The following is an 18,888-nucleotide window of genomic DNA, read 5'->3' as shown; positions in this document are numbered from 1 at the left end:
CATTGGCCCTGTGCCTCCCCTCATTAACGAAGTCTCTGTCCTCCCTGATGGCTGCACTAATTACTGAGTTCATTAGTGGCCCGGCTGGGGGGCCCGGGGAGGGGGTGAACCCGCTGAGGCTGCCGTGGGGTCCCCAACCCCTCTGCCACACTGACGGACTCAGCCCTGGGACACAGCCACTGAGAGGACGGCGACAGTGGCCACCCAGGTGTTCCACACCACCCAAAACTCAGCCCCACTGGGCGTTCTGCACCCAGGTAAGCATCCCACAGGGTCACTCGTGTGGGGTGCAGGAGGTGGGAGCTGGGTGGCACCGTTAGGAGGATTTGGGGGCCTAGGGAGTGGAGGGCAGAGTAGAGCCCATCCCTGTGGCATGAGGACACCCCCTTGTTGGTGGCTGACACTCCCACTGTTCTGGTTCAGCCCGTTGTCATCACGTCGGGGATCCTTGCGGGGGAGACCGTCAGGCAGGATTTGGGACTTGCTGCAGTGCAGGCCGGGGGTGCAGGATGCCCACAGCACTTGTGGCCGGGGCTGCTGGCTCAGCAGGGCAGCCGAGATAAAGCTGCGGCAATCCCGCAGGGCTGGGGAAGAGATAAGGGTGGGATAGGAAACCCGGGGGCCTGCCTGCTGCTGACACCCGCCCCTCCCACCTTTATGTACGCCGTGGTCATTCCCCGAAACCACCTTCGGGCCTGGGAGCCATTTCAGTCCCCTCTCTGTGCCAACATCAAAGGCATCATCAGATACCAACCCTTGGAACTGGGGTCAGAGGGCATAGGACAGGGCATAGGGCTTAGCCGTGCCGCCACTCTATATCCTGTCCTGTCCTGTCCCTCCAAGCTCCAGCCCCCGCCCCATCCCTGTTCCCCCTTCCCATCCCCAAGAGGGCCTTGTGGCTGTGGAGACTCCCAAGGCAGGGAGGCAAAGCCAGGAGTGACCAGGGATCTGGTTTCCATCTGGGGTGTGAAACAGCCTGGGAACAATCCACGGGCAGGATGGTGATGTGCCAGTTAGGGGGTGGGAAGGGGATGTCCCAGGAAGTTGGTGTTACATTGCTGTCACTTTAGGGATTCTTTTCAGGGGGGAGGAGGCCCAAAAAAAACCCATTTCCATGGTCTTAGTGCTCCATGTCTGGGAGGGTTTGGGGATTTTCAGGTCTGGGGAGTGAAGAACTGGGCAAAGCCCATCCCCATGGCATCAGGACACCTCTGTTTGTGGCTGATGCCCACGTGTCCTGGTCCAGCCCATTGCTGTCACTTTATGGAGCTTCTTGGTGGGGTGCAAAAGGAAAAAAATCAGCATGGGCTCAATGCCAAGGGCTAAGAAGGGAACAGGCCTGGGGAGGGCAGAAGCAGCACCCTGGGCACAGCCAGCCGGTGGGCAGGGTGCAGTAGCACCTGGGGGGGAAACACCCCATGAGTAACGGAGCTCTTAGGTGCCACAAAGTCTTGGAGGGCTGTGGGGACCTTGACTCTGGGCTGTCCCTGTCCTTATATGGTGAGCATAGGCTGGGACATGAGGGAACAAAGGTCTCCTGGGCGCTGGCATCTCAGCACTCCACCTAGGTACGCTCACCTGTGCCCAGCTCTGCAGGGAAGGTGAGGGGTTGGGGTAGGGTGAGGGGCGGAGGGTGGGCATGGGGCGGACAGCACATCCCACGGCCACATCACTCCTGGCATCAGGTTAGCCTGAGGATGGAGACCCACCTAGCCCCACTTTGGGGCTGTGCTGCAGGAGTTGCTACACCCTGGGGCTGAGGGATGGGGATGTGGATGCTTTTGGGGCAGCACAGTGGGGCCAGGTGGGGTTTTGCAGGGCTGGGGAAGCAGAGACCTCCCCTCTGGGCAATGCCAGCACTCCCTGCCGGTCCCCAGCTGGGACACACAGGGAGGCTTTGCCTGACAGCAGCTGCCCAGCCCCTCTGCCCACTTGCAGGGAGCACTGTCAGCCTGGCAGAGATGTCTGTGGACAACCTGGGCAGCACTGGGGCTGAGCTCTGGCACTCTCAGCACCACTGAGGAGCCAGGATGTGCCCTCTCTGGGGGGCATAGATCTGTTGGGGGTTCGGAAGCAGGGGTATGAAGCAGGCAATGTTTGTGTATCTATGTGAGAGTGTATCTGTGTGTGTTGTGTGTGTAAGCAGTGGCCATATCATGCTGTTCCACTTCATGCCAAGCCGTGCTGGGACAAGGCTGAGCAGGGCCAGTTCCTGCTGGTCCTGGGGAGGAACAGGTCACTGTGCAGTGGTGTCACCCAGCTGCAGCGTCCGAGCTGTGGGTGCTTGCACAGCCCTGTCCCATGCTTGGAGACAGGGCAGAGCACTAGGGTGCTTATGGAACCCTGCGCCTGCCCACCCTGGACCCTGGTATGGACCCTGGCATGGACCCATTAGCCTCATTGCCAGCCAAACTGGGGGGATGGCAGCCCCACCTGTGTGTCCACAGACCTGACACCACAGTGCCAGGGGGTCCTTTCGCCCTGTGCAGCTTCAGAGGGGGTTTACAGCCAGGCTCTCTGCTGAGCAAGCAGGGAAGCAGATGGCACAGCAGCTTGGCTGTGTCCCAGCTCTTAATGGCACTGCCTGCCATTAACGAGAGTGTTGCTGATGCTGGCAGGTCCCCTTGCCTGTGGTACCTGTCACCATGGTGGAGCTCAGCGCCAAAGTCACCAGGACACTCAACAAGACCACGCCAGGCATCCAGATATGGCGAATCGAGGTGGGGACAGGGGCATGTCACTGGTCTGCTTGGGGGGGGTTCTTTCTGAGGGAAGATCCCCAGTGCCTGTGTTTGGGGGTCTCTGGTGCTGGGGGCAGGGGGGTGCATGCGGCTGGGGTGGGGGTTCCCCACCAGGCCTGACATCTCCCTTCCTTCTGCAGAACATGGAGATGGTGCCAGTGCCCACCAAAAGCTACGGCAACTTCTACGAGGGGGATTGCTACGTCCTGCTGTCGGTAGGGCAGTCAGGGGTCACAGGGGGAACTGGGAATGGGGTCTGCCCTGAGGGTGTCGGGGGCAGAAAGGGGTGTCTGTGGTCAGAGTGGCCTGGGGACACAGGGGCTCTTCTAGCGGGGATTGGTGTCCTGCAGACACGCAAGTCTGGGAGCACCTTCAGCTATGACATCCACTACTGGCTGGGCAAGGAATCGAGCCAGGATGAGCAGGGGGCAGCTGCCATCTACACCACCCAGATGGATGATCACCTGGGCTCAGTGGCCGTGCAGCACCGCGAGGTCCAGGGACACGAGAGTGAGACCTTCCGCGCCTACTTCAAGCAGGGACTCATGTATGTCAGTCGCCCCTGGGGACCTGGTCCCACGGTGGGTGACAGTGGGGAGGGGTCCTCTGCGTGTGCCCTGTGGGGATACCCCCGTGGGGATGGGGACAGCCCTGTCCCAGTGAGGTGGGGGAGGGAAGAGGAGGATCTGGAGCTGGGCTCCATCTATCCATTGCCATGTGTGTGGATGGGGTCCCCAAACACCTTCCTGTGCACAAAGGTGGGAGGGGGACCACAGTGGAATGAGGAAGGGGATCCAGGGTTGACAACATGTCTGTCCCCTCCCAGCTATAAGAAGGGTGGGGTGGCATCAGGCATGAAGCATGTGGAGACAAACACCTACAACATCCAGCGACTGCTTCACGTGAAGGGCAAGAAGAATGTGGTGGCAGGAGAGGTGAGTCATGGGATGTGTGGACTCTGGATCAGGATCAGTCCAGAGCTCCCCCAGACACAGCTGCCTTCAAGCAGGGGACAGAGTGGGTGTGAGACGATGCTGCCTCACCTTAGGAGTAACTGCTTCCCAAAAAGTCCTTCCCAGGACAGGGAGAAGGAATATAGGCTGGAGGCATCAGCACTGAGTGAGGGGGGGCTGCAGAACCATGGGGACCCAGTCATTCTCCTGTTTGACATCCACCCTTCCCAATCCCGTCCTGCTGCAGGTGGAGATGAGCTGGAAAAGCTTCAACAGAGGGGACGTGTTCCTGCTGGACCTGGGCCAGCTCATCATCCAGTGGAATGGCCCTGAGAGCAACCGAAACGAGAGGCTGAGGGTACGGCCAGGGGGTCCCAAGGTCCCCTCCTGGAGGAAGGGGAGTCACAAGCCACCCTGATTTGGGCTTATCCCTTCTCCCCTGGGTGCAGGCGATGACCCTGGCCAAGGATATCCGGGACCGGGAACGTGGGGGTCGTGCCAAGGTGGGAGTAGTGGATGGTGAGAATGAGGATGCCTCGCCAGAACTCATGAAGGTCCTTACACATGTTCTGGGTGAGAAGAGGGACATTCAGCCGGCCATCTCTGATGAAAAAGTGGACCAGATACTCAAGTCTTCCCTGAAGCTCTACCAGTGAGTTGTTGGGGGTGGGTTACCCATGGGGGCATTTTCCATGGTGCTAGAGTGAGCCAGCAGTGATCTCTGCTATGCCCCATGGACAGACCCAAGAATTGTCAAGGCCATAGCAGGGGTGGGGATGGGTCCTTGGGGTGCCATTGAAGCAAGAGGAATCCCTGGTGCCAAAAGGACTGATACCCTAAAGAGATGCTCATAAAAGCATCACCTTTGGATGTGGTGGCAATGTCCTTCAGTGGCCCCATAACCTCTGATACCCCTCTGTCCTTCCTTGTGGTCATGAGTGAGCTGCCAGGCACAGTGCTACCATGGCATAGCAAGAGAATTCCTGGGCACCACCTGTGCCATGATCTGGCTGGAGAATGGGATGGGGAGTGGACAACCCCACAAAACCCTACCACCCTGTAATGGGGATGGGGTTTTCTGACCCAGTTTCTAACCCTTTTTTCCTCTTTTTCTGCTGTCAGTGTCTCCAATGCCAGCGGGAACCTGGTCATACAGGAGGTGGCAATTCGACCCCTCACACAAGACATGCTCTTGCACGAGGTCTGTCACCCATGGGATGCAATTTTCTTGGCAGTTTTAACCCTTCAAAAGCCAAATTTGGTGAACTTTGCCTAATTTCTATTGTGGCCTCTTTTCCAAGGACTGCTATATCCTTGATCAAGGAGGTACCAGGATCTTCGTGTGGAAGGGCAAGAATGCCAACAAGGAGGAGAAGCAGCAGGCGATGAGCAGGGCGCTGGTGGGTGCTGGGCTAGGGGCTTGTTATGGGATAGCCTGGCTTCTCCCTGGGGTGCCAGGCACTCTGTGCCCACGGTCTGTGTTTGGATCCCACCAGGGTTTCATCAAAGCCAAGAACTACCCAGCCAGCACCAGTGTGGAAGCAGAGAATGATGGGTCTGAGTCAGCTGTCTTCAGGCAGCTCTTCCAAAAATGGACTGTTCCCAACCAGACCAGTGGGCTGGGCAAGACCCACACCGTGGGCAAAGTGGGTGAGTGCCTCCTTCCAATGTGGCAGGATCCCTTGGATTGGGGAGGGGGGGAAGCCCCTGTGGGAAACCCCTGGGGCCAGAGGGATTTGGCTTATGCCTCTGCCCTTCCCCACAGCCAAGGTGGAGCAGGTGAAGTTTGATGCCACCACGCTGCATGCGAAGCCCCAGATGGCTGCCCAGCAGAAGATGGTGGATGATGGATCTGGAGAGGTGGAGGTAGGATGGCCATGGAAGAATGTGGGACCCTCTCAGGCATCCCCTTTACTATACCAGGGGATGCCATGGGGGCCAGGATCTGCAGGGCAGGAGGATGTACCAGCCCTGACAGCAGTATATCCCTGTCCCACCAGGTCTGGCGTGTGGAAAACAACGAGCTGGTGCCTGTGGAGAAGAAGTGGCTGGGCCATTTCTATGGTGGGGACTGCTACCTGGTGCTCTACACCTATTCTGTGGGGCCCAAGGTGAACCGCATCATCTACCTCTGGCAGGTGAGACCTCCAGGTCACTGTCCCATGGGTGGGGGACAGGAGTGTACCTCCCTGGACTGGGGGTGCTCTGCCCCTTGGGAACAGCACAAGGGTTGCCTCTTGTCAAGAGGGAAAGAGGGGCTGTGATGGGTGCTGAGCCCCCTCTGCCCTGCCCAGGGCCGCCAAGCCAGCATGGATGAGCTGGCCGCCTCTGCCTACCACGCTGTCGCCCTGGACCAGAAGTACAACAACGAGCCGGTGCAGATCCGTGTCACCATGGGCAAGGAGCCGGCCCACCTGATGGCCATCTTCAAGGGCAAGATGGTTGTCTATGCGGTGAGCACGGGGCTGTCGGGCCACGGGCGGGCAAGTGAGCCTGTGGCACCAGTGGTGACCACCTGTCCCTGTCCCTCAGGGTGGCACGTCACGGGCGGGCAGCACAGAGCCCACACCCTCCACCCGCCTCTTCCAAGTGCATGGCACCAACGAGTACAACACCAAGGCCTTTGAGGTGCCCGTCCGTGCCTCCTCCCTCAACTCCAATGATGTCTTTGTGCTCAAAACCCCCAGCTGCTGCTACCTCTGGTATGGGAAGGTGAGTATTGCCAGGCACTGGCATGGGTGCTGCCACCCCCAAGAGAACTGTCCCTACCTTCTCTTCCTCCTCCTTGGCCTGGGCCTGTGATGGAGCAGCTGTGCTTGCTTGGCAGGGCTGCAGTGGGGATGAACGTGAGATGGCCAAGACCGTGGCTGACATAATCTCCAAGATGGAGAAACCAGTGATTGCAGAAGGACAGGAGCCACCTGAGTTCTGGCTGGCCCTGGGGGGCAAGTCCCAATATGCCAGCAGCAAGAGGTACCAGTCTTGTCCCTACCCACACCCGGGGGTAAGATGGGCCACCAGTCCCTGAGCAGTGTGAGCCTCATTCCCATCATGTTGACCCTGTCAGGCTGCAGGAGGAGACCCCCTCAGTGTCCCCCCGGCTCTTTGAGTGCTCCAACAAGACAGGCACCTTCTTGGCCACGGAGATCATAGACTTCACCCAGGATGACCTGGAGGAGAATGATGTTTACCTGCTAGACACCTGGGACCAGGTGAGCTGGGGGAGCATGGAGTGGAGCACAGACCTTTGATCCCACAAGTTGATGTTCCCAGGGTTGGAGGACCTGCATCAGCCAGAGTTGGTGGGATGGGAGACTGGAAAGCTGCCCATACTTGGTCTCATGATGTTTTTTTCCAGCCTTCTTTCTCCAAGGAATGCTGAGAACAGACTCCCAGTGTCCTTCCCCATGGACAGAGCCCTTGTGCCTCCAACCATGGGCCCAGAGGGCTCCACCTCAGCGCAGTGGCAGACATGGTAACCTTATTGCAGGTTTTCCTCTGGATTGGGAAAGGCGCCAATGAGTCAGAGAAGGAGGATGCAGCAGTGATGGCACAGGAGTACCTGCGGAGCCACCCCAGTGGGCGTGACCTTGACACCCCCATCATTGTGGTGAAGCAGGGCTATGAGCCCCCCACCTTCACTGGCTGGTTCCTGGCCTGGGACCCTCTCAACTGGGACGTGAGTCATGGAGGGGGTTTGAAAGACCAGGGAGTCCCTTTGCAGAGGGGACCAGATGTGGGCCTGGCCCCAGGAGCATCCCCAGGGTGTGGGCAGCAGTTTCCCTGACCCCTGCTTGTGCTGCAAGGCTGAGTGCTTTTGTCCCCTTCCCAGGACAAGAAATCCTATGAGGTGCTGAGAGCTGAGCTGGGTGATGAGAGCAGTCTTGGGCAGCTCACCTCAGTAAGTGGCACAAGGAGAACAGCTGGGCTGGGTGGGGGTACAGAAAGGCCCCCCATCCCCTTGGCAGGTCACAGGAGGAGCTGCAAGGGCAGATCCTCCAGGTGGTGCCAGTCCCTGATGTGACTCTGCCCTCCCCCTTCAGATGATCACATCCAAGGAAGAGATCTTCACTGCCTCCACCACCCTTGTCCCCACCAAACTGGAGATTTTCCCCTTGGATGTGCTGGTGAACACCTCAGCTGAGGACCTGCCCCGGGGTGTGGATCCCAGCAGAAAGGAGGTGAGATGAGGCCAGGGGTCTGCTGGAGGGGGGGATAGGGAAAGTGCCCCTGGTTCTTCAGCTCAGCCTCCTTTCTCCGGCCCCAGGACCATCTTTCTGATGAGGACTTCCAGGCTGCTTTTGGCATGAACCGCTCTGCCTTCAGCAACCTGCCCTTGTGGAAACAACAGAAGCTCAAGAAGGACAAAGGACTCTTCTAGGGCAGGAGCCTGAGCACAGGGACAATCCGAGATCTTTGTTGAATAAAATTAAATTGGAGAACAGGACCCAGCCCCAGGTGTGGGGGTTATTTGGTAAAGAACTGGCACACCAAGAGACACGGATCTTGACTGGGCACTGGCGGCACAGGGAAGGACCTTCAACTCCTTTTCCCTGAGGCATTCTTTGCCCTCCCTGTGCTCAGAGGTGAGGCACAGGCTGGGAATGCCCAGGGAGCAAGGACTCTCCCATCCCATCCTGGCACTTACAGCTCCGGGCTAAAGGTCCAGGATACAGCTGGAGCCACTCCCTCCCTTATCATCTGCAGTAAATACGTGTGGTACCAAAGGTAAACGAGGGGACAGTGTGCCCACAGAACAGACAGCAGGGATCACTTGTCCTTGACCCAGGAGGGGAGGAGGGCATCTCCCTTCTACTTGGGCTCTATAGGGATGCTGAGAGGCACGGGGGTGTCTTCCCTGGGGACTTATCTCCGTCAGGGGGGCCAGGATGGACATGTGCTGAGAGGCATTGAACACACACAGGAAGTTCCCAGGCAACTGAGCAAAGTCCCAATACCAAAGGCAAGGCAGAGGTGCAGTGGCCATCAAGAGCCACAAGAAATAAGATCCCAAGTCAAGAGAGGGTTAATAAAGAGGCTTTAATTTCACAAAAAATCTATCTACACATCATTTAAAAACGGGCAGGGGGAACCCAAGAGCAAAAACTGTAAAGAATAGAGAGGAACAGGTCTGCTAAAACACAGAGAAAAGCACTGCTCCACATCAACAGTGTAAAGAACCAGAAAGTCAGGGTGCGGGCAGAAGCCAGCGGCAGGCAAGGCTGCAGTCTGGCAGCAAACCACACGGACAGCAGCTGCCAGGGGTCCCGCACCCCTTCTTCTCTCGTTGGAGGGCAATTACAGGGATAATTAGCTCCATTAAAAACAAAGCAGATGAGTTATTCCCAGTCCCCCTCCCCAGAGCACTACGTTCCCCACGTGCCTGTGCCAGGGTGAACTGCAGCAGGAAGCGCTGAGCTGGCAATCAGCCCTTCCTCGGATGCAGGACGGGAAGGAAGATGCAGGGCTGATCTTATCTTTGCTGCACTGAGCAGGGGCGAAGTCGAGGCCGAGGCCACAGCTGCTGCAGAGCTCCGCTCTCTGCTCCTGTCGGTCCCACACTGCTGCTCTGGTTGGGAAACCAGTCCTTGCTTTGCAAAGGCTCTTTGTGCAGCCCTGCTGGCCAGGGCTCCCCAGGGACCCGCACACAAGCTCCAGTTCATTGACATGAAAGCTCTGCCCCTCTCAGATTAGGGGTGTAAATCAAGAGCAAATTATCGCAGTCGGACAACGAAAGGATGAGAGGAACAGAGGGATGGGAGTTCCTTGAGTTTCTGTGCTGAATCACTTGTACTAAGCTAGGTTGATTCAGAAGTGGGTAAATGTTTAACTGAGGAAGAGCTAGCACTTGTTCAGGGCCCATAACTAAGCTTCACCTACCTATATTTAAGGACAGGTATCAAACATGGAAGGGCCAACCTTACTGAACTCGCTGCTGCAACAGTGTGAGCAGTGGGAATGACACAACTGGTGGGCAGCACATCTCTTGAGGATTACACACATGTCATCCTCCCCACTGCTCCTGGACTGGAAAAATGCTGGCTTCTGCAAGGAAGGGGCTCTGTGGACACTCCTGCCCGGGTGAAGGTGCAACTGAGCTGCTGTATGCCAAACAAAAAAGCTTAAATTATAGTAGATGTCTGCAAATTCATAATGGCTAGAATAACAAGCAAGAACTTTTCATAAAACAAGGAACACTGGTTTCAAGCATCAGCTTTTGCACCTTGATCCAAACAAAACTGGTTTTAAACAAAAGTTACTGCACTGAAAAAAAATCAGGTACTGTTTGCTTTTATTATAAATTAACTGGAGTGCAGCGCCTTGTAAAAACAACCTTGCCACCCAAAAAAGCAGAGCTGACTTCTGATACTACAGGAATACCAGTTATTTACAGCACAAGCAGAGGATGTGCTTGGGGAAAACAGGTTTGCCCTCTGGACGGAGCAGTCCATCACATTCACAGGGCGATCAGCTCTAAGGACAACTCCCACATCACCACCTCTTCCCATCGCCCAGAATTCAACCAAAATGAGTATTGACAATAGAAAAGTATAATGCTCTGTAATAAATTAACCACACCCCCCTCGGGCTGTGTCTCACCAGATCAATGCTCTGGCATGTCTACAACCAAACCTTTGCTCCTGGCTTAGAGACCAGGAAGATGCCACCATGACCAGGGCCCCTGTGCTTGTCCCACCTGGGGACTGGGAGGGAGGGCAGTCTGCACCACACTGGGGTCCCCAAAGTGCTCAGGGTGGGGAGGACACTGATACTGTCACTCACTGCTGCGTGCACACGTGGGAAGAGGCCCCTGAGGCAGCAGCACACCCTGCCAGCCTGCCAGGATAAACTCTATAGTGTGGAGGTGCATGTAAAAGGTGCCTGCTGTCTCTGAAATTGATGGTTTTGTCTGCTTTGCTGCAGCCGATTTATTCCTGAGAAACTCCTAATGATAGTTTAAAAAACTCACAAAGTATCTCAATGGCAAAAAAGGTGATTTTCTCTTAAAGAAGTCTTTCACCTCTAAAACTCAGGCTGCAAAAATCAGAACTAGAGGCCAAAACAAGAGCAACTACTCTACTTGGAGCAACAACTTCTCTGAAATGAGTAAATGTCAGTGAAAGGAAACATCTGCCCCTGCTAAGTTAGTGCAAAGGTGCTGAAAAAAAAAATGAACTCAATAGGCTTCTCCCCCGCCACTGCTGAAACAAGCTATAAAAGGAGCTTCTAAACCCAGCAGAAAGCATTACTTCTTCCTAACCATGTTCTGTTAATGCTGAACAAGGGCCTTCCGAAAGCTTTCCAGCTGGTTTAGTTTCACAGTTTGAGCACTCTGCACTCCTCAGAGAGAAGAACGGAGGCATGGCTGCAGTACAAAGCCTCTCAACCTGGGGTAACACAAGACCATGGCAAGACCATGGTTCAGTCACAGAGCAGTTCAAGTGCCAGGTGCTGCACAGGAAGGGTAACCCCAGAATGCTCTTTCCCTCCCAGAAGATGCAAAGAGGCTGTCGCTCACCTCCTGCCACTGCTGTTCGCTCCAGATACTCAGCTACCCCAGAGCCATATCGGAGCAGCCCTAAGCAACACAACTCCAGCGTGAAACACGGCACACCCAGCGAGAGACCTCACCTCTCTGAACGGCACTGATGCAACAACCTCATGGAGAAAATGCAATCAAATAAAAGGATTTGCAAAACAAAAGAAATCACATATATAATCTCACGTCTAAATGAGGATGACGGTGAATGGTGTAAAAAAAACAACAGAGCTGCCACCAGGTATCAATACATTCCACAGCACCGACAGTTTGTTTCCTGGAACCGCATGTAAATAGCCGAGCGCTTATAAACCCATGAATGTCACAACGCATCAGCTTCAGTGATTCCAAAATGCCTGTTAGCCAGATGACTGGCAAGAGCCTGCTCAGTGATCTGGCTTTCCAGTGAATATTACTAACACAACACACGCCAGGTTACAGTCTATTGCTTAAATTGCTCTTGGAGAAAAGAAAAAAAAGCGCCAAGTGATATGTAAATCTTCGCCACTCACGTCTCTCAGGTGAATGGGCTTTTAAAGTCGAGTCTCTTTTTGCACTATTTTTTAAACCAGTTTATGAGCAGCTGTAGTCTTGTGGCTTGTTACAACTCTTTAAGGCTCCATGCTGACAAAATTATTCGAGAAACATTAAAAATTTCACCACAGGAGGATCGCTCTGGATGTCAAGGTTTAAACATGTAATTCAGGCCCAGGACTTGCACAGATGGTTCAACAAACCAAGTGTCCCATATTTCTAGCTTTTGTCTCATGTTTTGGCCCTGAGCTGTTTGTTACTCCTGCATGTCTGGCACAAGTTCAGAATCCTCCTTGCTCCTCAAGAGGAACAAGGTGTTTTACTCTTCACAGAGGCTGACGAACTGATCTCCCTACTTCCATGCTAAGTGGCTGTGCATTTTTTTCTGTTTCTAGTAACTCATCGAAGATATCCCTAGAAGAGAAGGAAAGACCAACAGTGAAACTTTTGCACAACAACAAACCACTACATAAGACAGCCCTGAAGGAATGAGCAACTGGATTTATTCCACAAACTCAATCGTCATGGATCCTGGCAAAGAGAGATGTCTTATCTGACATCTCCAAGCAGCAGTGAAGACAGAAGAGGGGGGGACAAACACACCTCCTTCAGTTCTATATCCCTGGAAATATGTGATTTCTACTTATAAACCTCATTTTGACTGTGTCTTGAGCAGACCATGGCTGCAACAACACAACTGTTAGGAGCAGGCATAAGGGCATTTACAAATATTACAGCAACTTAAGGAAAAAAGACAAGCTCCATTATGATTCCTGATGTAACACATGCACTGAGACGCTGATTCCTTATGTTCTTAAAATACATGCATTTGACATACAATCCCACACCTCTGAACTCAGAGCACTTCAATTTTGTCATTCTGGAGATATTTTTCATCCCAGCAGAGGACCAGAGGAAGAAGAGAAGCACACTTCCTCACAAACAGTAGGTAATTTCTAGCACCAAAATTCCCCGAGACACCTACTTGTGCATGTAGAAGAAGATGTATCCACTTCGGTCTCTGTCACACTGAACGGTGGTTTCTAGAGTTCTAGACACTTCCAGGTCATTGTAGGTGAACCAGGACTGCTTCTTGATGTCATAGACATCACTGATATAATGACCTTAACAACAGAGAATCACAGAACGTTTGGATCTTTGAAGGGACTTCAAAGATCATCCTGTTCCAAACCCCCTGCCACAGGCAGGGACACCTTCCACTACACCAGGTTGCCCAGAGCCCCATCCAACCTGGCTTTGAACACTTCTGAGAACGGGGCAGTCACAACTTCTCTGCACACCTTTCTTTCCACACTGCACTTTGACCAATGAGCTGGTTAGCTCGGTACCCTGGTCCAGCTGCCTATTTCAGATTTAAATGCTAAAAGACCCTTAAGATCCTGGTCCTGCAATCAGCTGGTAACAAAGCAATTCCACAGAGCCCATAAGCTGTATGTTTCCTACATGCTGTAGTTAGGTGTCATGACATCCCCAACCTGCTCCCCTCACCAGCAAGTCATGATAGAAGACTTGCTTTGTTGCCTGAATTCTTCTCTATAAGTAATTCTGCTACAGTAATTCTGTATTACAGATTTTTCAAGCTAGGTAAGAGATGAAGAATAAAATGTAGCATCTTTTACCTGAGGATGATGTGCTTCCAATATGGCTGACAATGCTGATGAGACGATAGGAGTGAGGAAGCTCTCCTGTCTGGGAGGGGGAAAAACCAAAAGTACAATTACAGCTTTCAGGCACATTTTTTCCCCACATGGACAAGATGATTTATACCTGTGATATCAACTTTTGTTACTGTATTCAAAGCTGCAACCCAATGAAGGATTACAGAAACAGACACCCTGGTTCACACCAAACAAGGAGTCCTTCCAGAAGTGGGAAATGTGTATTTAATCTGCCAGCAAGCCAATGAACATGCAAAGGAGCCTCTCTGACCTCGGAACAGATGCTGACATGAGCTCTACACTACAAAGTTTTCTAAACAACCATTTCCTGAGCAACTTCCACTGATGTCAGAATTAATCTAGCAAATAAACAGAAAAGCCAAAAAGGAACATCATGCTTACTTCTGAAATATCAAAGACATACCATGGATAATAGTACACAGATTCAACAGCTAATACTGGATATGTAGCCCAAATTCTCTTGTCCTGCACCTGTAATGTCAGTAGGCAACATCCTCTTTGCTTGCAGGAAACATGCTCTATCTATTCAATGGCTTTTGACAATTTATTTTTTAATCCTCTCTTGACCAGGAAATGTTACTTATAGAATTCACTGACAATACTCTTAAAAAGAATTTCTTAGAGAATCTCAGAAGGTCTCTGCAGCTGTTTGTTTTTTGGTTTGGGTTTTGTTTGCTTTGGGTTTGGTTTTTTTTTTTGGTGATTAAAATAACACAGTAAGACTTATGGATATAAATTTTCAATGTTTTCACTTTGGAATATAAAAGACCATTCTAGCCTCTACACCTGCTCTGTAAAACTACTTTCAATACTATAAAGAATGGACATATTTTTCAGCTGGCTTTTGAAATCATGGATCACACCTCAGCATTTCTTTTCAGCTCTTCTGCTTCAGCTTCTGAATATTCCATGTCAAGAACATCCTCATTCCCAGAGTCTTCATCAGAGCCAACGCTGTCCAGGAGAGAGCTGTTAAACTCTAGATAGCAAGGAAACAATGATAACTGCATGAGGAGCTGTGGAACACACAGGAATTCACAACAGGTTGAAGTATATCTATCCACATAAGCAGGCATAATAAAACTTCAAGCTTCCTTTCCAAGGAAAGCAGGGGATACTGGAATTTCTAAATAAAAGTTCTTTCCCTTTCCCAATTTGTCAGAGCAACAGTTAAATATCTTGGAATTAATTTTAGCACCATCTCCCTCATACTTTTCCAAAAAGACACTATGGCAATGACAGCTGGGTGATAAAAGAGCAGTTAACACCCAGCTGGCTCTGGAGCACCAGCAGGCTGCAGACAGGACAGACAGCAAAAGGAGGACAGCCAGTCTGGTCAGTGAACTGCAAGTTACTGCAACGAGAAGCTATGAATTACAGTTTTGACTATAAATTGCATTAGCAAAGTGCATTTTTGAATTAAAACTGGCATCAAAATGCTACTGCTGGCAGCAGGCATCTTTTCATTGTTTTCAATGGTAAGAAGGCTGCTCACCACAGGAACTTCCAGTTTGCTTGGCTGAGCAAAATGCACGCAGCTTTCTGTAAAGAGCCGGAAGGCACCGCTGCTCCCCGTACATGCTGTTCCAAACTTCCCGGGGTTCTGCAGCTACCCAACTAATTTAAGATTTTGTACAGTACTCATTAGGAGAAGTAGCTATGCTTTCACCAGCTAAATTAAAGCTATGGAGTTCTGGGTGGATGAGAAGTTGAGATTAACAGGACACTGCTCAGGAATTTTTTCTGGTCTGTTTTCAAGAGACTATCACGCCAGCTGTGATGGAGATGTTTCGCCAAAGAGATTCTCACACTGCTTGTCCTGTTAAATCACCAGTCACTGGATTCATACAATCTTCTTGGGAAGTTTATAGATTACTCCCTTGCTTAACTGGGAATCCTTTACTGCTGCTTTGCACACTTATTTGGGCTGTAAGGTAAACTACAGCCACTTTGGTAGGTCTCTGCATAAAGCACCTGCCACAGGAATTGCTAAGTGCCACTTCACCAGTGGTGCCAGGATGACTGGTGCTTTGGTTATAGTATCACTGGGATCCATCATAAGACAAATGCTAACAGCTCTGCATTCAGGATTATGTTCATCTCCTTGAACAACTGCTTCCGGATGCCTTACAAATGATACAGTAGCAAGGAAATGCTTATGTTTAAGCCAAGAATTACAAACCAAGGGTATGAAGGATTTCTAGACTTGAATTCTTCCTGGATAAAAATCAAGGAGAACCCGAGAGGGACTGGTCACTCAGTCTTCCAGAGCTCAGCGTGAGGGATGCCTAAGCAGCATTCAAGTTATTTCTCTTCAGAAGCTGACACAGGTTTATCCAGTAACAACTGAGGGCCTTTAAAAGGCCCTGAGCAACTACAAGTATCTTAACACAATACTTTATTATCCCTCCCTCTCCCTCTTTGGAACAAGAATTCTCCTCAGTTATGTGCTGCTCTGCCAGATTGTATGAAATCACTTGCATGCCAGCCTCACACTAATGTTAAACAGTGCCTGAGGAGGCCTACAACACTGTCTGGATTTTGAGAAGACAGATAGTGTGTTTTGGGTTTCTTTCTTCACCCCAACAGCTATACCTTGCAGTGAGGTTCATCTCCCTCCCATCCTGCATCAGACATTAATTTTTCCAGGCAAGGCCAGGGCATTCATTAATCAGCACTAAAATACCAATGCAAGTAACAAATAATCCTTATGTTCTGACTAGGGGCATGGTGGCTTTTACAGGGAATGAGAAGTTTCAAGATCCATTGTGCTTTCTCTAAATTAATATTATGCATTAGCATATATTCTATATGGTTCATATAATATATTACACATATCTCTCTATATATCTCTGTATCTCACTAAAAATTTAAGAGACTGAAGTAATTTTTCAGATTAAGTTTTTCCTGGCATTTGCTTTCACAACCAAGAACAAGAAAAGCTGACCTTGAGCACAGCCAAACACAACAAAGCACACACCAAAAGAACATGAATCCCAGCTGTCTGTGTTACTGACACTCAGGAGCTGCACTCGTACACACAGATCAATTTTCTCTCAATAGCAACATACTGGAAGAACTTAAATAAGTTTCACCTTGTAGACTTAATTCCGTGGCTCGTTTGAGGTCATCATCCTCTTTCTGTTCTCGTGCCTCCTAATGGGAAGAGAACAAAACTTAGCTCATTGAGACATTTCACTGTTTAAAATTCTTGTGGTGCTCTTTTTCCATTGAAACTGTGCTGCTCTGGTTTCTACAACAAACTTGACATTGTAAATTAAAGGTTCTGTGTGAAGGAATGTTTGCAACCAGCGAGAGTCCAATGTTCCCGTGCAAGAGAACCTGGGACAAACCTTCATTAAGGCTTGTCAAAGCTCCTGAAGTTTGGTATGCAGCAGAGCAAGTCTCCGAATAACACCGAATGCTTTCCCTGGATCATTAATTTGAAAAGCATCTGAATGAATTTGCAACCCTTTCCTCAGGAAAGCTGTCACTTACACACAAAGCTCCTCACACTTCAGCAAAATTTAGTCTACTTCTGACCAAAGCCAGCTGAGGACACGATCATTAAATCCTGAGAGATTTTGTTATTTTTAAGCCATTTGAAAGTAGAACCTCTGGTTCTATGCAGCAGGTGTAATCCACAAAGGCAGGATGCAAAAAGACACCACTACACAACCAGGTATTAAAAATATTACCATGACCAAGTAGCAAAGAAATCTCAAGTCAACAAACATGTCTAATATTTGGAAAATACCATGTCACTGTTTCTCCCACCACTCTTAAAAGCCCAGAGCAACAGGAAGTTGGTCAATAATATTTAAGGAGCTGGCTTCTTAATTCAGGGTATGAATGCTTTCAGTACACCTGAATTCAGCACCCCAGCTATATATTTCAAATCAAGATAACCACAGCTACTGCATTTCCATGCCCAAATCATTAGAATAGCAGATTTTTGCTTCAGAACTCCAGCAGAAACACACTCAAAGGGAGTTTTACATTATTAGCATGAATCCTTTTATTCCACTATTTCTAAAGCATTCGGGAATCTTTGTTAAACTACTCAGCATCGCTGAATCAAAGCTACATCTGGCATGGAACATACCAACCAGCACCTCATAATGACTAATGGGAGAGAAAAATCCAAGAGCCATGGAAACATCAGATCTCATAAGGAAAGCCATGACAGCTTTGGTATTAATAGAGAGCAGACAAGGGCACCTATTTAAAGAAAGACCTGGCTAAGTGCTTGCTTCATTCTCAGTGGCTTGGTTAAACTTGTAGAAATCAGTTAAAGGTCTTGCAATTCAAGTGGAATACAGATAGTTAGCACACAACTCAAGAACCCCATTCTTTCCAAGCCTAATTTAAAGGACTTGTTTTAGACTAAATTATTTAAGATCTTTTTTTTACTTTACTAACAGGGAGGGATCACATAAATGCTCAGTTCCTATATTCTTCACTAAGCATCCCCTACTCACTACCACCAGAAACACAGCTAGGAGGGACACATCTTTAACCTGACCTGACATGGCCATTCTTAGCCTTGGCTTTGAAACCTGCCTCTTTCACTCAGTCTTGACATGACACACTGCAAGAAGCGACTGCCAGGGAAGCTAAAGGTGGGCTGGGTTCTTGATGACAGCGAGAAAGAGTTTAGTTCAGGTTATCATCGGTTTTAATACGATGTGACAAACCAGTGCACAAAAGTGCATGGGGAGCTTTGGGAAACCTGTGGGTCTGTGATGTGATGCACAGTTTTCAAAGCACATACAAAATGTGCCCAGATGTATCCATTGTCATCACTCTACTGACACTGGAGTTAGAAGAAATCCAAACCTTTTTCCATCTGGTTATTTCAAAAAAAGCAGAAGAATCTCTTTGCAGTTACTGCCTGAATACAAGCTTTCCCTTTAGCTTTCAGGTTTCCAATGTTGGAAAACAACTTAAGGAAGCAAACTGTTTCTTACTTGCTCTTGAAGGCTTTGAGCCAGTGCCTGCTGAAGTTCTTGTTCTTCCCTCTCTCTCTCCATATCGTACTGCTGCAGCCAGTCAACCTCCCCTTGGGAGCCTTCTGGAGTTTTGTTTTCCTTGTTCTCATCAAAATCTTTAGTTATCTCAGTGAAATTTGCAGGACCTGAGGAATCACAAAGTACAGTTATACTTTCCTGCGTCTTCTGTTTGTTACCAGCTAAGTCCTCTTTAAACCACCACAATCCTTGCAGCATAGTGACATCTATTGACAGGGAGCTCATTCGCCATAAAACATCCACATGAGTCAAATGGAAAAAGCTCCCAAGTGCAGTCTTATACTCATTTTAACTGGTGTACAATGAACCATTTGATTAATCCCTGAACCCATTCTCTTCTTAGCCTTTTATGTTCACTCAGAAACAGCAAGTTTAACTACAGAAGCCACA

General features: G+C 50.3%; 2 protein-coding genes and 1 long non-coding RNA gene across 5 annotated transcripts in view; 2 read left to right on the top strand and 1 right to left on the bottom strand.

Moving 5' to 3' along the window:
- Positions 1 to 1,510: 1,510 nt before the first annotated feature.
- Positions 1,511 to 8,138, top strand: VIL1 (villin 1). 2 transcript variants are annotated; one of them, XM_085066798.1, is made up of 20 exons: positions 1,511 to 1,601; positions 2,619 to 2,720; positions 2,882 to 2,956; positions 3,092 to 3,288; positions 3,568 to 3,676; positions 3,942 to 4,052; positions 4,144 to 4,346; positions 4,817 to 4,895; positions 4,996 to 5,094; positions 5,191 to 5,344; positions 5,460 to 5,560; positions 5,695 to 5,832; positions 5,989 to 6,147; positions 6,227 to 6,406; positions 6,522 to 6,667; positions 6,762 to 6,906; positions 7,185 to 7,373; positions 7,527 to 7,595; positions 7,738 to 7,875; positions 7,962 to 8,138. In XM_085066798.1, the coding sequence occupies exons 2-20, from the start codon at positions 2,646 to 2,648 to the stop codon at positions 8,073 to 8,075; spliced, it is 2,481 nt and encodes an 826-aa protein (XP_084922924.1). In that variant the 5' UTR covers positions 1,511 to 1,601; positions 2,619 to 2,645; the 3' UTR covers positions 8,076 to 8,138. The 2 variants fall into 2 exon arrangements, with proteins under 2 accessions (XP_084922924.1, XP_084922925.1); XM_085066799.1 differs by having other exon boundaries at positions 1,550 to 1,568.
- A 577-nt stretch (positions 8,139 to 8,715) lies between these two features.
- The window catches only part of USP37 (ubiquitin specific peptidase 37), a 35,452-nt gene continuing 25,279 nt past the window's right edge, over positions 8,716 to 18,888 (bottom strand). For both annotated transcript variants that reach the window (XM_085066796.1, XM_085066797.1), the window contains exons 19-24: positions 18,439 to 18,605; positions 16,564 to 16,624; positions 14,332 to 14,447; positions 13,409 to 13,478; positions 12,754 to 12,892; positions 8,716 to 12,182 (exon numbers count right to left, since the gene is read on the bottom strand). In XM_085066796.1, the coding sequence (XP_084922922.1) occupies positions 12,095 to 12,182; positions 12,754 to 12,892; positions 13,409 to 13,478; positions 14,332 to 14,447; positions 16,564 to 16,624; positions 18,439 to 18,605 (641 nt within the window). In that variant the 3' untranslated portion in view covers positions 8,716 to 12,094. The remainder of the gene's footprint in view (positions 12,183 to 12,753; positions 12,893 to 13,408; positions 13,479 to 14,331; positions 14,448 to 16,563; positions 16,625 to 18,438; positions 18,606 to 18,888) is intronic.
- Positions 12,905 to 14,247, top strand: LOC146434783 (uncharacterized). Its single transcript, XR_014853502.1, has 2 exons — positions 12,905 to 13,219; positions 13,360 to 14,247. It is a non-coding gene; the product is annotated as an uncharacterized LOC146434783 (long non-coding RNA).

This window comes from Lichenostomus cassidix, chromosome 7 (assembly GCF_008360975.1).
Source record: "Lichenostomus cassidix isolate B80296 chromosome 7, HeHo_3.0, whole genome shotgun sequence".
NCBI lineage: Eukaryota > Metazoa > Chordata > Aves > Passeriformes > Meliphagidae > Lichenostomus > Lichenostomus cassidix.
Note: the sequence above shows the minus strand (reverse complement) of the source record. Positions and strands in the feature narration are given on the sequence as shown.

Coding starts and splice junctions, on each gene's coding strand:
- VIL1 (XM_085066798.1), top strand. CDS start 2,646: ATGGTGGAGCTCAGCGCCAAAGTCACCAGGACACTCAACAAGACCACG. Junction 3,677..3,941: donor AGAATGTGGTGGCAGGAGAG/GTGAGTCATGGG, acceptor GTCCTGCTGCAG/GTGGAGATGAGCTGGAAAAG. Junction 4,053..4,143: donor ACCGAAACGAGAGGCTGAGG/GTACGGCCAGGG, acceptor CCCTGGGTGCAG/GCGATGACCCTGGCCAAGGA.